The sequence below is a fragment of the Pongo abelii genome, chromosome 1 (genome assembly GCF_028885655.2).
Source record: "Pongo abelii isolate AG06213 chromosome 1, NHGRI_mPonAbe1-v2.0_pri, whole genome shotgun sequence".
In the NCBI taxonomy this organism is placed as follows: domain Eukaryota; kingdom Metazoa; phylum Chordata; class Mammalia; order Primates; family Hominidae; genus Pongo; species Pongo abelii.
Genome location: NC_071985.2, coordinates 187,946,813 through 187,963,502, shown reverse-complemented (window position 1 = coordinate 187,963,502; position 16,690 = coordinate 187,946,813). Strand labels below are relative to the sequence as shown.

The following is a 16,690-nucleotide window of genomic DNA, read 5'->3' as shown; positions in this document are numbered from 1 at the left end:
GCCAAGCCACAGCTCTTAAAAACGCCAGTACTTTCTGCATCATCTCCTTCCCCTCCCCTTTGTTTCTAGACCTGGGATCCTGGCAATCACAACCCTAAGAGGAGAAGGCCCCAAATCCAAATTTCCTCCCTTAGGGTTAGGTTGGGCTCCCTGGTCTAATCTCTTACCCCTGGCTGTGGGCTGCAGCTTCCTATCCCTCTCCTGCTCTTCTTCCTGTAGGCGGCTCAGAATTTCCTCCAGGGTCTTCCCAATCTCCACAAAAGATGGGCGCAGTTTGGGGTCCATCTGTAGGTATCCACAACAGCCATGAGCTCTGCCCTCCATCTGCCACCCCAAAGATGGCATTTGAGTCTATTTCTGGCATCTTTGAAGATTCAGATGTGTAGCTGAGAGACCTTTTCTAAAGGCCCCAGACAATGAAGGTGATCCCTACAGTTCAGGTCAGGGAAAACACTACTGTCTACTACCCTCCCTGTCTTGGTGTTTGTCTTATCACCTTGTCACAGAACCTTCCAAAAGTATGCTCATATTAGTTTATTCTGTTCTTGAGTTCTGCTCCTAATGTGTTTCTGGGAGGTATCTGAACAAAGCCCACCTACCCCTTGATCCTAACAGATAAGGTCCAGCCCCAGAGCTATATACATGAAGGCCAAGAAGAGCCTTTCTCATATGCCTCAGGACCAGTTGGATCCACAGTCCAACAATAAAACCGGACCAGAGTTCCATCAACACCCAAGGCAAGGAGTGATGGGTCTACCCTACAGGCTGAGGACCAGATAATACAAAGCAACTTTTTTCTTTCCTTGGTCCAGAGCTCTGAATAGGTTAGCTGCCAGAGGGAGGAGGAGGAGGTGTGGTTGCTGTCACTACAGTGAAAATGAGGTCCCTCACGAAGCTAATTAGCAGCCTCTCTGTACAGTGCTAACCAGGTGAAAAGGGTTCAGCCAGCCCCTGATGAAAGGCAGAGGGAGAAAGACACTCACATTACAGCAGTTGAAGGTAAGCTGCAGAAAGTCTGGGGGACAGTCTCCCACCATGTGCTGGAAAGCATCATAGTCTAGCCCGAAATTCTGTGGATGGGTATGGAAAGCATAGGTAGACAGTTCATTAATCCCCCCACCCATCCTAGCCTGCTCAGTAGAAGAGGTTGGGAGCTGCCCCTGACAACCAGCAACAGAGAGTTCCAGCAAGTCCACCCCAGGGACAGAACAGTTCCATTGCATCAAACTAGCCCCATCAGTGGCAATGATCCCCATGCTTGCAGCTCACCTCTGTGCGGGGAAGATAGTCCGGATCGGCCTGGATGCGAGCGATGATCTCGCAGAGGATGATACCATAAGAGAACACATCTGCCTGGTGGGTAGTCAGACTTTGGTTTCCCTCTTAATGGGTTGAGGGGTAGGGTATCTGCCCCTGCCCCTGCCTCCCCCGCACCCCATCTAACAGCCCAGGCCTGGGCCATATTGCCCATACTTCATCCAAGTCAGTCACTGGGCAGCTGCCCGGTACCACCACTGCTCTTGGTAGGAACATCTTGGACACTCTGCTAAGAGTGGATTCGAAGGAGAATCGGCTGAGTGCGATGGCTCATGCCTGTAATCCCAGCACTTCGGGAGGCCGAGGCGGGCAGATCACTTGAGGTCAGGAGTTTGAGACCAGCCTGGCCAATACGGTGAAACCCTGTCTCTACTAAAAATAAAAAAAATTAGCTGGGCGTGGTGGCACATGCCTGTAATTCCACCTACTTGGGAAGCTGAGGCAGGAGAATGGCTTGAACCCGGGAGGCAGTAAGCCAAGATCGTGCCACTGCATTCCAGCCTGAGCAACAGAGTGAGACCATCTCAAAAAAAAGAAAAAGAAAAAAAGGAGAATCAGGCTTTGAGATCCTCCAAACTTACCTTTTCATTATAGGGCTCATCTCGGAGAACCTCAGGTGCCATCCAGAATGGGGAACCCACCACGGCCAGCTTCTCACTCCCCAGGCTGTGGGGTAAGATTATACAGAAAATGAGCTTGCCAATGGCTGGTGCAATGGAATCTTTTGCCCATTCCTCCACCCCAAGGATGGGTACAGACGAGGGCTAAACAAATTTAGGGAGCTGAGGTTGAGCTGTGACCAAGTCCTGGCCACTGGGGAGGAGGCTAGAATTTTCCCTTAGCTTCAGCTCCCTGTCCCTTGGACCCCAGCATCCAGCAGGGCTACACACCTGACATCGGGGATCTTCTCAGCCAGGCCAAAGTCAGCTACCACTGCAGAGTAACCATTCTCATCCCTCTTTATCAGGCAGTTCTAGGGTTCCCAGGAAGGAAGAGAAAATAATGTGGCTCAGAAGCAGGGATCAGCCAGCCATAGAGTTACCACCCATTCCTCCCTTCCTACCACAGGGCACCTTGTCCCCTGCTCCTTGGTGAACCGTACTCAAGCTGACCCCACTGGTCAGATCAGGGGCTCTAAGACAGCCAGGTGAGATGAGTTAGTCCTGGGTCTTGGGTGGCTGTCCTAGGATACACTTGACATTCCAAACACAATTACTCATCTTTGCTTTCTAAGTGCTAGGCATAGTTTTAAGTGCTAGAAATAGCTAGATGAAAACAACCAAAACCCTTGTCCTCTTGGAGCTTGTAATATAGGAGAGAACAACGGACTATCAGGCCCCTGGCCTCCCTTCTTCCTCAGAAACACAGACCCAAAGCCCAGGCCTGACCTTGCCAACTTGATATAAGAACAAGACAAGTGTCTAAGCCTTCACTAACCTTGACTGTCCACAAGATCACAACCAACCTCTTCTCTGGCATTAAAAGTCTATGATCTGGCTTTATCCAACTGGCCTAGCCGCTGTCCCCCCGTCCCTGGTGACCCTATGCACATATCCTCATCCAAAGTTGTCACAGACAAGCTTGACTTACCGAACCTGAACAGGTCCTTCAAGCCTTTGCCTTTGCTTACACTGTTCCCTTTCATTTGCAATATTCTCCCAATTATCCTTTTCAACTAAGAAAATTTTGTATTTTAAGGCAAGCTACCTTTTTAGCCATGACCTCATCTTTCTCTCTCCCTCTCATCTCAACTCCTTTAGCTCCTCTATGCCACTCCTCTTACAGTCTAGCAGAAAAGCTATGAACCCCTCAGGAGCAAGTTCTGGTTTGCCTTCCTTCCTCACAGCTTTCAATTCATGAGATAGGCTGAGAACATGCTCACTGAACAAATGCTGTCTTCAGGTCAACCCAAGTAACCTGTAAATAAACAAAAAGCAGCAACCAGCTCTCCCCAGATAGCTGCTTTCAAAATAGCCCTACACTGCTCTGGCTCAGGAGGCACCTCACCCCACCCCCTTCCTTCAGAATAGCAAAGAGCAGGGATCCTTGGCTCACAGAAACACTTCTGGAGCCAGCAAGGCCCCATCTGACCCAAACCAGCCCTCCCTCTTCCTTGCCAGCCTTGGTATATCTAGTTGCTAAGACATGGCCAAGTCACCTCCTGCTTACTCCTGTCAGATACAAATCAATCCCTTACTCTGGCCTTGACATGATTACACCATTCCCCTTCCCCAAGCTGGAAGGAGCCGTGATTTCATCACTTTACCCTGGATCACAGGTAGACATGCCTCATCTCGCTTCCAGGAAGGACAGTTCTCATGCTTGTCCTGGCTTTGGCTCTTTAATCAGTCCTGCTGGCTCAGCACTCCCAGCTCCCTGACTTTGATTGTCTGTGAGAAGATGGGCCCTAGGCCAGCCTGCCTATTAGCCAAAGCCCCAGCTATAGGGCACCAGCCTGTGAGGCAGTGGCAGCTCAGATATGTCACCTGTGTCTCTTCCCTCCTAGAAGACTTTTGAGTGAGATAGCCCTGCCTACACTAAGCAGTAAGAGAGGCCCAGTCAGATTTCCCTGAGGCAAGAGGTGACCTTTTCAGTTTCAGAAAACAGCCCAGGCACCGTTGCTGCCTGGTTCCCATTCTTCATTGTCCTCACACCTATTATATCACACTGCAGCAGTGACTTACATGTTTGCCTCTTCACTGGCAAGGAATGATTTCATTTGTCTCTGTACCTGTAACCTAGCACAGGTACCCAGAAGGAGCTTGGCAAAAGTGTGTTAAATGAAAGTTTGGTCTGATGACTGAAGCAACTGGGCTTCTTTTAAAAGCATGTGTCAAGCTGGGTGTGGTGGCTCATGCCTGTAATTCCAGCACTTTGGGAGGCCGAGGCACGCGGATCACCTGAGGTCAGGAGTTCGAGACCAGCTTGGCCAACATGGTGAAACCCTGTCTCTACTAAAAATACAAAAATTAGCCAGGTGTGGTGGCAGGCACCTGTAATCCCAGCTACTCGGGAGGCTGAGGCAGGAGAATCACTTGTCCGGGAGGCAGAGGTTGCAGTGAGCCAAGATCACACCACTGCACTCCAGCCTGGGTGACAGTGAGACTCTGTCTCAAAAATTAAAATTAAAAAAAGCGTGTGTCAAACGTATACAATAATCATACATTCCACTCTCCATAGTGAGGACTGAGCTGACAAGAGGCTCAAAAGGGTGGCCATGGATGCATTTCCTGGAAACCTACACAAATTCTTCAGAACTGGGCCAGATCAGACACCTGAAAGTTCCTGAGGTGTCCTGGAACAGCTGCACAGTCAGTATTAACACTGAATAAAGCCAACTGAGTGGAGAAATGCCATGTCTATTAATTCATGTTCACTCTAAAGCTGTTTCTGCAACAAAAACAACAAAACACTTTCTATGTGGCTTCACCTCTTTCCCCTCACCCACAACAAAATGACTCCATAAACCCAGTTAGGATCAGGCAGGAAAAGACTGATTCTACTGAAAGACTGAACAGTTAAGAGGTTCTTTTCATAGCACAGGGAGATCAGTGACCAAACTGCCGGACTCCTAAATGCCTCAGGAACTGTTACATTTCAAGTCTCTTAGAGGATTATCTGTTTGGTGTGATGTGTCCCATCCCTTGCCCTCAATCCCACCATGTGATCCCATACCTTTACCATAGCTCTTGTGTAATGACCTGCTGACTTAAATATCTCCACAACTAGAGTAGAGCCCATGGAAGGTAGAGATTGGATTCCCCAATATTGTGCCCTCTAATAGCACAGCATAAATAGTTCCCAGAAGCTGCTGATGGTTTTAATTATAAAAATTAACTTCAGGGTACACTAACAGTCACTCTCTACATCCCTCCAGCATTCAACGTTGTTCCTAATTCATGTTCTCTTCACTCTGAAAATTGGCATTTTCTATTCCTCATTGTGTGGCATAGCCTAAGACCATAACTGAATAGGCTTTTCATTCTAGTGAAATCACCTAAGTGGCTTCTATGCAGTCAACAATAACAACAGAAAAGAACTAAGAACTAAAGGTGCAATTCATAATTCATACTCATTCCCAACAGTAATCACAGAAGATCAGTTGGGCAGTAATGGTATTAAGCAGAAGCAAACTACTTTCTCAGCTGCCCCCAAGAGCCAAGGCTCGGGTATATGTGTACTGGTTACTTCTAGAGCTACTGATAAAAGCCTGTGTGTGGCTATTGGCACTTCTTCATAGTGCTCACAAACTGAATATTTTTAAAGCCACACTGCTTCCCACTTCCTTCTAAGTAAGTTCCTGGCCTTGCCACTGCAAAAGTCTGTTTCAGGCTGTTTCTTAGAAGTAATTACAAAATTAGACTGAATGGCTATATCTGACAGACATTTTACTCTTAGAGCAGCATTATTGCAGTAGCTGCGGACATGAATCCTATAAAGGCAATACTACTTTCAGGAGGCACGTTGATAGGAAACTAGGGATCTTTTTGCTTCTAACCACAGGCTCAGGATCATTTGGAAAAAGGTATCTACTTCTCTCTGTCCTGGTTTACCCACTTGGAACACGTTACCTCCACTTTAAATCCCTCTTGTCAGCTCTGGTCTGAGCAGTGTGGACTGATCACTCCTGCAAAGTCAAGGACAGCATCTATTTTACAGACTGGGAGCACAGAGGTTCCAAGGTCACTGAAGTCATTCAGAGATGGGGACAAAACTGGGCCTGGAACCCAGAATCTCAGCTCTGGAGCAGGTGTTTTGGCCTCTTTGCTATCAAGCCCTTCACCCTTCCCTGAAATAGGCCCAGGAAGACTACTGTCATAGGCTCTGTGCTAGGTGGTAAGAATACAAAAGTAAATAAGAGGAGCACTTGAGAAACTCATATGCTGGTGGGAGATACAACAGAACAATCAAGTGATATGGAGTGTATAATATTAAAATATAAGAAAACCTGATACTGTCCTTAAAGAAATAAGACACAGACCCAAGACGGACTATGAAGAGATAATTTGGAAACCTCAGAGCCCTCTACTGTCCCTTTAGCTTTATTTCTCAGAGATGATAAAAGGGCAATGAACACAGACAGTATCTCAAATTGGACAGTCTGGTTCATAAGACTCACTTGTTTGTCTTCAACTTGAGATCCCCTATAGTGTACTTCCCAGCCTTCCTCTAGAGTTTGCAAAAGTCCTTTGTTCTCACCACCTGGAAGTATCCTCAAAACTTCCTTAAAGTCCAGACCCAAGAAAGTACAGCCCAGAAATATAGGGAGTTATTTCTCCTATGTTCCTAGTTTCTTGTCTCAAGCCAATTGACACTGGGAATACCCATTCCCCATAAGGAAAAGCAAAGGGTAGTGGTCTTATTCTATAGTCCAAAAAGGTTATTTTTATAATACAGCACAACAAGCCCAGACAGAACCACACTTGGACACTAGCACAATGGGACAAAGTGCTTTTGGGGCACAGAAGGGAATATGATGAACTCTTAGACTCGGGGGCTTTCCTCGAGGAAGCCTAGCTACCCTGGCCTAGAGTGATCTTTCCTGCTCGGAAAACTTGTCGTCTATGTAGCTAAACAATTATAAAATGCTGTGCACTACCTTTTAGTAATTTGCCAACAAGACTATACATACCTCTAGGTCAGAAGTTCCTCTTTTCTAATATTCCTTCATCCTTGGAGCCAGGTACAGGAGACACTTGTGTGTGTGGGGGGGGGGGGGGGGAGGGGGGTAATATCTGTGTAACTGATACATATTTTGTCACAAACTCCTTCTATCTTAGAAAAAATGGTGCTTTCTGAGTAGGAAGCAAAGATTTGATATGTAAGTTGATTCAACCCCATCCATTTGCCTGGAACAAATGCATTTTTCTTTTCTTTTTTTTTCAAGACGGAGTCTCGCTCAGTCGCCCAGGCTAGAGTGCAGTGGCATGATCTCGGCTCACCACAACCACCATCTCCCGGGTTCAAGCGATTCTCTCGTCTCAGCCTCCCAAGTAGCTGGGATTACAGGCACCCACCATCATGCCCGGCTAATTTTTGTATTTTAGCAGAGACAGGGTTTCACCATGTTGGTCAGGCTGGTCTTGAACTCCTGACCTCAGGTGATCTGCCCGCCTCGGCCTCCCAAAGTGCTGGGATTACAGGTGTGAGCCGCCACGCCCGGCCTGCACTTTTCTTAGTCTTGGTTTTCCAAAACATTCTGGGGGAGAAGAAATGGCTAATAAAGAGATAAGATATCACCTTCCAGGTCCCAACTGCCTAACTGTCCAGTTCTTACAGACAGTAATGTAGATAAAGGGCTCCTTACAACTAGGCCTCAGCTGGTTCCCAGTTTCTGCTTGCCAGTCTTGTGCTCCTTCAGGAACAGTGCAGCTGACTACAAGTGACTCTGCCACACACCAAAACCATTCCATGTGAGACATCCAGGTACTTACTGCTTTAGGCTTTATTGACTCAGAGTACTGCTACTTTTGTTCCCTTTCAAGCTTTTTCTTAAGACGGGCTCCCTTCCCCTCCTCCTCACCTGGGGCAGAAGGAGTAGGAGTATGTGCACGCATGTGTGAATATGTGTACATGTAGGTCTTGAGGGTGGGGAATGAAGTGACAGCTATTCTTAGGCAGGTGCAAAACTCTTATACACCTCCCTAGCAGACTTTAATTCAGTTCTTGGGCAGAAGTCATATTAGATATGTTAGATTGCCTTATAGTTCCCCATTAATAATCAAACAGTACTATTTATATAAGCCTTGTCATGATGGTATCTTAGACCATTTGGCTATGAGGTGCCTGTTTTGTGGCATGGCCAACTTCCTCTGAAAGCGACTCTTTTCTAACCTGGTCACACAGCAATTTGGACAGCAAAAGAGTGCTACAGAGATCAGCTGATGCCAAAGAGGAACTGGCAGGGGAGCAGAAACTCAATCACACAGGCAGAAAATGGGTCAGTACATTTGGCCCTAAAAACCTGCATTCAGGTGACTAAAAATCACTGAACTCCTGCTCTTAGCTAAGAACTACATCCTGGGGCCACAGGAAAGAAAACTGATAGGCCCCTATACTGCCTTGACTGCTGCCATTCCTATAAGGCAAGAATTTCTTAACCCTTCTCATGTCATTTGCTCCTGTAACACATATTCAGGAGACTGAAGTTAAACATGAAGGCTCTCAAGATGTATGAGTTGGCTGGGCACAGTGCACGCCTGTAATCCCAGCACCTTAGGAGGCTGAGGTGGGTGGACTGCTTGAGCTCACAAGTTTGAGAGCAGTCTGGGCAACATGGCAAGGCCCCATCTCTATTAAAAATACAAAAAAAAAGGCTGGGTATGGTGGCTCACGCCTGTAATCCCAACACTTTGGGAGGCCAAGGCACGTGGATCACCTGAGGTCAGGAGTTTGAGACCAGCCTGCCAACATGGTGAAACCCCATCTCTACTAAAAATACAAAAAATTAGCCAGGGGTGATGGCAGGTGTCTGTAATCCCAGCTACTCAGGAGGCTGAGGCAGGATAATTGCTTGAACCCGGGAGGTGGAGGTTGCAGTGAGCCAAGATCACTCCATTGCACTCCAGCCTGGGCAATAAGAGTGGAAAAAAACAAAACAAAACAAAAATACAGCCAGGCATGGTGGTGTACGCCTGTGGTCCTAGCTATTCGGGAGGCTGAGGTAGGAGGATTGCTTGAGCCAATGGAGTGGAGGCTGCAGTGAGCCGAGATCATGCCACTGCACTCCAGCCTGAGTGACAGGGCAAGACCCTGTCTCAAAAAAAAAAAAAAAAAAAAAAGTATATGTGTTGGCTCACTCAGCACCGAAAGGAGCCTGCTGTAAGAAAATATAGGCTTATGGGGGGGCACAGTGACTCACGCCTATAATCCCAGCACTTTGGGAGGCCAAGGCGGGTGGACTGTTTGCAGCCAGGAGTTCAAGACCAACCTGGCCAATATGGCAAAATTCTGCCTCTACTAAAAATTAGCTGAGTGTGGTGATACGCACTTCTAGTCCCAGCTACTCAGGAGGCTGAGGCACGAGAATCGTTAAACCCAGGAGGCAGAAGCACTCCAGCCTGGGCAACAGAGTGAGACACTGTCTCAAAAAAAGAAGGAAAAGATGTAGGCTTTCTAAGGACTAACTATAAAATACAATGAATTACGTCCTCTGTGATTAAATGTTAAATCTAACACAGCTTTCTTGGCAAAAGAGAAGGGTGGTATCTCTCAATGAGTTGTCAGAGTAAAGCCTTCATACCTTAGATGTGAGGTCCCGATGAAAAATGCCTTTGAAGTGAAGGTAGCTGAGGCCCACTGCTATGTCATAGGCCAGTTTTACCCTCACAGTCCAAGGCAAATGCAGGTTACTGTCTAGCAACTGTTCCAGGTTCCCGGAGTTGATATACTGCAAAACAGAAGGAAAACCCAGCTACCATTTATCAGAAATGTTTAGGCTAGTGGTGAAACCATTAGAGTAAACACCTAGAAGAGAGAGACTGTATTTTTTTTTTTAAGTTACTGAGGGCTTATTCTGCCTCCAAGCACTATGGTAGGTGCTGCACACAGTGACACTTTCCTTTAAGGAGATCACAATCTATTAAGGGACATAGTCAAACAATATCATATAATAAATATTAAAATATAGTTATGTGCAGGTAGGACAACACCATGCAGCGACAAGGATAAAGCTAAACTGTGGAGGCATGTCAGAGGAAATGCAGAGAGGAAATAAGGAGTCAGAAATGATGATCTGGAGTAGCAGGAAAGATGGATGCAGAGGGAGCAGCATATGCAAAGTTACAGGTTAAGTGCATGATGCATTCAGGAACTTAATTTACTTTGATATGGCTAGAGTGCATTTATAGATGAGTCAGGAAGTGAGGCTGATACGTTTTGCTAAGATACATGAACTTTAGCCTGTCTATAGGAAACAAAAGAAGCATTTTAAGCAGGAGAGCCACGTGGTTATATTTGCTTTTTAAAGAAAATATTATTTTAGCAATGGTATGATAGATGGATTAGAGTGAAAAATACAGAGAAAGGGAAATAGGAGATTACTGCAATAATCCTGGTGAGAGCAGGGCATCTGAATCATGGCAATAGTGGAGGCATTGGAACGAGGCAAGATTCAAAATGTATTTAGATGGCAGAGTTAAAAAAAAAAACTTGATAATTGCCTGGATTAGAGAATGAGAGCAATAGGCTATTGGTCCCTGGATGTCATTTTTAAATACCCAGAGAGCAAGGAGAGGAGTAGGTTTTTAGAAGAACAGGCAATGTTAAAAGAGAGTGAGTTCAGCCCAGGTGTGGTGACTCATGCCTGTAATCCTAGAACTTTGAGAGGCAGGAGGATTGCTTGAGCTCAGGAGTTCAGACCAGCCTGAACAGCATAGTGAGAGACTTAGTCTCTACAAAAATAAACAGAATTAGCTGGACGTGATGGTACACACCTGTAGTCCTAGCTACATGGGAAGATCACCTGAGCCTGGGAGGTTGAGGCTGCAGTGAGCTAAGATCATGCCAATGCACTCCAGCCTGGGTGATAGACAGAGTGAGACCCTGTCTTTAAAAAAAAAAAAAAAAAAAAGATAGTGAGTTCAGCTGGGAGAATTTAAATTATTAAAGGTGCAGGTGCTTATTGGACAACTAAGGTGGAAATGATCTAAATAGAGTCAGTTTGAAGTTTAAGAACAAAGTCTAAGTGAAAGACTTAATATTTAGGAGGTAAAAACATTGAGCTGAAGCACTCATGCATTCCAAGGTCACGCATGCCCAGGGTTTAACATGTAAGATGGGAAATTAACAGAATCCCAAGGAACAGACAAGAATGTCAATAGGAGAATATTCTAAATGTTCAGAAGGATAGCCGGGCACGGTGGCTCATGCCTGTAATCCTAGCACTTTGGGAGGCTGAGGAGGACGGATCACCTGACATCAGGAGTTCAAGACCAGCCTGGCCAACATGGTGAAACTCTGTCTCTATTAAAAATACAAAAAAATTAGCTGAGCATGGTAGCAGGCATCTGTAATCCCAGCTACTCGAGAGGCTGAGGCAGGAGAATCGCTTGAGCCCGGGAGGCAGAGGTTGTAGTGAGCTGAGATCGTGCCATTGCACTCCAGCCTGGGCAACAAGAGCTAAACTCCATCTCATAAATAAATAAATAAATAAATAAATAAATAAATGTATGTTCAGAAGGACAATGACATTCTACATGTCAGAAGGAAAGCATTCTACAAAGGAAATGACTGACAGTATCAAAAGCTATGAATGAGGAAGACGAGTTTGAAAGGTGTCCACTGAATTTGCAACCAGGAAATCATTGGCAACCTTGGACAGAGCAGTTTCAGTAAAGTGGTTAAGACGAGTAAGACTGAAGTGAACAATGGAAAGAGTAGCAGATACGGTTATGGAGAAACTATGTGAAGATAGTCTGGCTGTTCATAATTCCTAAATACCCATGAAGGGCAGCTTTGCTTTTTTATTAAAAAAAAAAAAAAAAAGGTGAATAAGGCTGGGCACGGTAGGAGGCCAAGGTGGGAGGATCGCTTGAGGTCAGGAGTTTGAGACCAGCCTGGGGAAAGTGGCAAAATCCCGTCCCTACAAAAAATACAAAAATTGGCCAGGCACAGTATCTCCCAGGGGTGGGATCACAGTAGCTCACATCTGTAATCCCAGCACTTTGGGAGGTCAAGGCAGGTGGATTACCTGAGGTCGGGAGTTTGAGACCAGCCTGACCAACATGGAGAAACCCCGTCTCTACTAAAAATACAAAATTAGCCAGGCATGGTGGCGCATGCATGTAATCCCAGTACTCGAGAGGATGAGGCAGGAGAATCGCTGAACACGGGAGGCGGAGGTTGCAGTGAGCTGAGACCACACCATTGTACTCCATCCTGGGCAAGTAACGGAGTGACTCCGTCTAAAAAAAAAAAAAAAAAAAAACCCCGGGCGCGATGGCTCACACACCTGTAATCCCACCACTTTGGGAGGCCAAGGTGGGCAGATCACAAGGTCAGGAGATCGAGACCATCCTAGCTAACATGCTGAATCCCCATCTCTACTAAAAATACAAAAAATTAGCCAGGCGTGGTTGCAGGCGCCTGTAGTCCCAGCTACTCGGGAGGCTGAGGCAGGAGAATGGCGTGAACCCAGGAGGCGGAGCTTGCAGTGAGCCGAGATTGTACCACTGCACTCCAGCCTGGGCAACAGAGCGAGACTCCGTCTCAAAAAAAAAAAAATTAGCTGGGTGTGGTGGTGTGTGCCTATAGTCACAGCTACTCACAAGGTTGAGGTTGGGATGATCACTTGAACCTCAGGAGGTCAAGACTGTAGTGACCATGATTGTGCCACTAGATTCCAGCCTGGGCAACAGAGAGAGACCCAGTCTCAAAAAAAAAGTGAGTAAGTATATGTATTTATAAATAATAATAGCAGCTGTTATTTATATAGTATTTAAATTGTTTCAGGCACTGTTCTGAGAGTTTTGCATATATTATCTCATTTAATCTGCACAATAACCCTATAAGGTAGGTATACTGTTACTTTTTGTCCTTTTCTTTTTCATGTCAGACAACGTGCAGACATTAATAAGGTTTGAGGGTAGTACACCTCACACATGCACATGAAAATCCAATCATCGTGCTATGGACTACAAAATGACTATATACTATGACTCTTATTTTAGAGAAGGCATTTAGAAATTAAGCAACTTGCTTAAAGTTATCCAGTTATTAAGTGGCAGAGACTGGCAGACTCTGCAGTCTGGCTCCAGAGTCCATACTCTTTACCACTATGTTGCATTGGAGAGTCAGAGACCACAGCATCTGAGTCAGAAAGCCTCATGCAGCACAGGAGCTCAGAAATGAATTTACTCAGGGGAGGGGGGAGGGATAGCATTGGGAGATACACCTAATGCTAGGTGACGAGTTAGTGGATGCAGCGCACCAGCGTGGCACATGTATACATATGTAAGCCGCACATTGCGCACATGTACCCTAAAACCTAAAGTATAATAATAAATAAATAAATAAATAAATAAATAAAAAGAAATGAATTTACTCAAACCTTATATGATGTATTATCTCCCTCCTCCTCCCAAGGGAGAAAAAGAGGGAAATTCCTCTAAGCCTAAAATTTATATCTTAATACATATTTTTGGGTACTATTGAATTTACAAAGGACTAGGGAACTTAATGGGATAAGAGGAGAAATATCTGAATTCTAGCCCAATTCAGCCTCCTAATAGCCATTTAACTTGGACAAATCAACTAATAAGGCTATCCATCTTTCACTTTTCTCAACTATAAGTAGGTATGATAATCCCTGATTCACCTAATTTGCAGTGTTGTTATGAGAATCTAATAAAATATGTGAAAGTTGGCCAGGCGCCGTGGCTCACGCCTATAATCCCAGCACTTTGGGAGGCCAAGGCGGGCAGATCACCTAAGGTCAGGAGTTCAAGACTAGCCTGGCCAACATAGTGAAACCCCATCTCTACTAAAAATACAAAAATTAGCCAGACATGGTGGTGGGTACCTGTAATCCCAGCTACTCGGGAGGCTGAGGCACGAGAATCGCTTGAACCTTGGAGGCAGAGGTTGCGGTGGGCAGAGATCATATCACTGCACTCCAGCCTGGCAACAGGGTGAGACTCTGTCTCAAAAAAATAATAATACAATGAAATATGTGAAAGTGCTTCGAAAAAAATGTAAATATCATGTATTTTCTGATGTGGTAATAATACAAGCACCAAAAAGAACCAGTTGGGGGCAGCACCATGCAGCACTTCAGATCCTTGGAAGCGTCGGATCAGTTTTGGCAAGGCAGAAAGAATGACTAAAAATAAATCTTCTAACTTCTCAAAAGGGAAACTTGTTGATCTGCTTCATCCTGCTTGATAATCCATCTTTGAAAATCTTAAAATAAGGCATAATGACGGCATAAGCACAGCGCCTTGCTCTCTTCATTCTAGTTGAATCTGCCCAAGGTTCACATTTGAGGTGCCCATTTGCTGAAAAGAAACTGAGCTTGTGAACTTCAGGGTTATAAGTGGGCAGTGAAGCTGACATCTAATCATGCAGGCAGATTTCTTTAGCTCTGAAAGTCAAAAGGTAGGCAGTGGTTCACTTCTTTAGCATGATGACAGTGTGATATGTCAGGCCTGTCTTCAGGAGCCACTCAGGTTTCCCAACTGAGTGCCAGGCAGAAGACACTATAATGAAAAGACTGTATGTGCACTCCCTATAGGCCAGGTGAGACCAGGACTCTTGGTTCTGGGAAACACTTGTTTACTCTGTTCAGCGATGTCTCTGAAGGCTCTGGAAATCCATATGCAAAGCCAGAGGGTGGAGAGCACAGGAAAAGGTGACAAAAGATGAGGAATCACACTGGGCTAATAGATTCTGGCTTCTCCAGGCAAAATGGAAAAAGCGCAAACCAAGGACCAGAGAGGGAAAACAAATGGAATTTACTTTTAAACCCATTTCTCTTGCCTGCCTTTGGTGAATACATTAGTTGGGCTGATAAGCCTGTAGGCCCTCAGAAACCACTTCTCAATGTTTCAAGACCTCTGCATGTATAAGAAAAGGAAATTTGAGATTTGTCAACAAGAAAGATTTCTTTCTTTCTTTTTTTTTTGAGACGGAGTCTCACTCTGTCCCTCAGGCTGGAGTGCAGGGGCGCCATCTCAGCTCACTGCAACCTCCGCCTCCCAGGTTCAAGTGATTCTCCAACCTCAGCTTCCCGAGTAGCTGGGATTACAGGCTCGTGTCACTACACCCAGCTAATTTTTGTATTTTTTTAGTAGAGACAGGGTTTTCCCATGTTGGCCAGGCTTGTCACGAACTCCTGACCCCAGGTGATCCACCTGCCTCAGCCTCCCAAAGTGCTAGGATTACAGGTGTGAGCCACGCACCCAGCCGGAAGACTGCTACACAGTCTCTGTGCCCATTAGCTGGAATGTTCACTTCTCTATAAGCAACTCCCAGTGCAGACTCAGCTGGTGTGGCCTCTAAACAAATCCCTCTGCAGGAAGCAGAGACAAGAGCAACTGCATTAGCATGTTCAGCTTTCCCGGATGGGGATAACAGCTGCTTTGCTTTCATTTTCAGCTAGACTACTCCCTCAGTCAGCCCTATAAAACAACCCAAGGCATTGGTAACACATTTAATTAATACAGAAGTTTTAATATTTTTAATTGTTGTTATTTTAACCTTTCAATTTAGAAAACTATAATACAGCCCATAAAATGTGTTATAGGTACTTCAATACCTCTCAGTGGCTGTTACCTTTTTCTATACCAACTTTACCTATACCAAAACTTGCCTCACTTCCTCATGGTCTAATAAAATAACAGAATTTCTTCCATTTCATTTGTGTTTGATACTTGGTTTCATTAAATATATACAGCCTTTTCCTAGAAGGCACTCAATAACTTTTTAAAGTGTATTGGTAATTCAACTATATTATGTAAATAAACCTTTATTACTAAAATGCAAGAAATCATATGCCAACATCTTTTTTAAAATCACCAAAGGCACAGAGAAGTGGACACTCAGTTCTCCACTCAGGAATATCAATTCAGGTTATTTCTACAAACATTTATTGAGCACTCCTCCCCCTACTGCCACTTCCATATGACAGTAAGAACTTGTCTCTTGGCCAGGCACAGTGGCTCTCGCCTGTAATCCCAGCACTTTGAGAAGCTGATGTGGGAGGATCGCTTGAGGCCAGGAGCTCAAGACCAGCCTGGGCAACATAGCAAGACCCCCACTCAAAAAAAGATGGTAAATTATATGTTATATGTATTGTACCACGATAGAGAGTGTGTGTACAAGCATCCCCGTAGTTCTTTAGTCCCTTCCACTATGTAAGGACACAGCAAAAAGACAGGCATTTATGAACCATGAAGTAGTCCCTCACCAAACACTGAATCTGCCTGTGCCTAGATCTTAGATTGCCCAGCCTCCAGAAGTGTGAGAAATAAATTTCTGTTGTTTATAAGCTACCCAGTCTATGATATGTTCTTATAGCAGCACAAATGGACTAAGACAACTGCCTAGGCTAAAGAGTATAGGTTCTTCCCACATATCCCTATAGGGGCTGGTAGGTACCAATTCAGGCACAGACAAGCACATAAACATATCCATACAGAGAATATTCTGGACTGGCTCTAGGGAATATGTGCCTCTCTCTGAGGTAAATGCACCCAGGACTCCAGTTCCCAATTCTTGCTGATTCTAGTCAGCTACAGTAGTTTCAACCAATTGTAACTATTCAGAACAATAAGACAAAATGGTAGCTTTAAAAAAATTTGAATTACCAACGTACTTATACCTGCAACCAAATAAGCTTATCTCTGAACAGTGGCTCAAAGGCATTCAGAAAAAG

At 45.1% G+C, this 16,690-nt stretch overlaps 1 protein-coding gene and 1 pseudogene across 5 annotated transcripts in view; both read right to left on the bottom strand.

Moving 5' to 3' along the window:
• Nucleotides 1–16,690, bottom strand: part of TESK2 (testis associated actin remodelling kinase 2) — a 150,161-nt gene that overhangs the window by 1,825 nt on the left and 131,646 nt on the right. For 3 of the 5 annotated variants that reach the window (XM_002810901.5, XM_054535572.2, XM_054535569.2), the window contains exons 5-10: nucleotides 9,560–9,706; nucleotides 2,208–2,290; nucleotides 1,899–1,983; nucleotides 1,270–1,353; nucleotides 984–1,070; nucleotides 168–285 (exon numbers count right to left, since the gene is read on the bottom strand). In XM_002810901.5, coding sequence (XP_002810947.2) covers nucleotides 168–285; nucleotides 984–1,070; nucleotides 1,270–1,353; nucleotides 1,899–1,983; nucleotides 2,208–2,290; nucleotides 9,560–9,706 — 604 coding nt within the window. The remainder of the gene's footprint in view (nucleotides 1–167; nucleotides 286–983; nucleotides 1,071–1,269; nucleotides 1,354–1,898; nucleotides 1,984–2,207; nucleotides 2,291–9,559; nucleotides 9,707–16,690) is intronic. The other 2 variants (XM_024247426.3, XM_024247436.3) reach the window with 2 other exon arrangements.
• On the bottom strand, nucleotides 12,866–12,962 carry LOC112131619 (small nucleolar RNA U13; annotated as a pseudogene).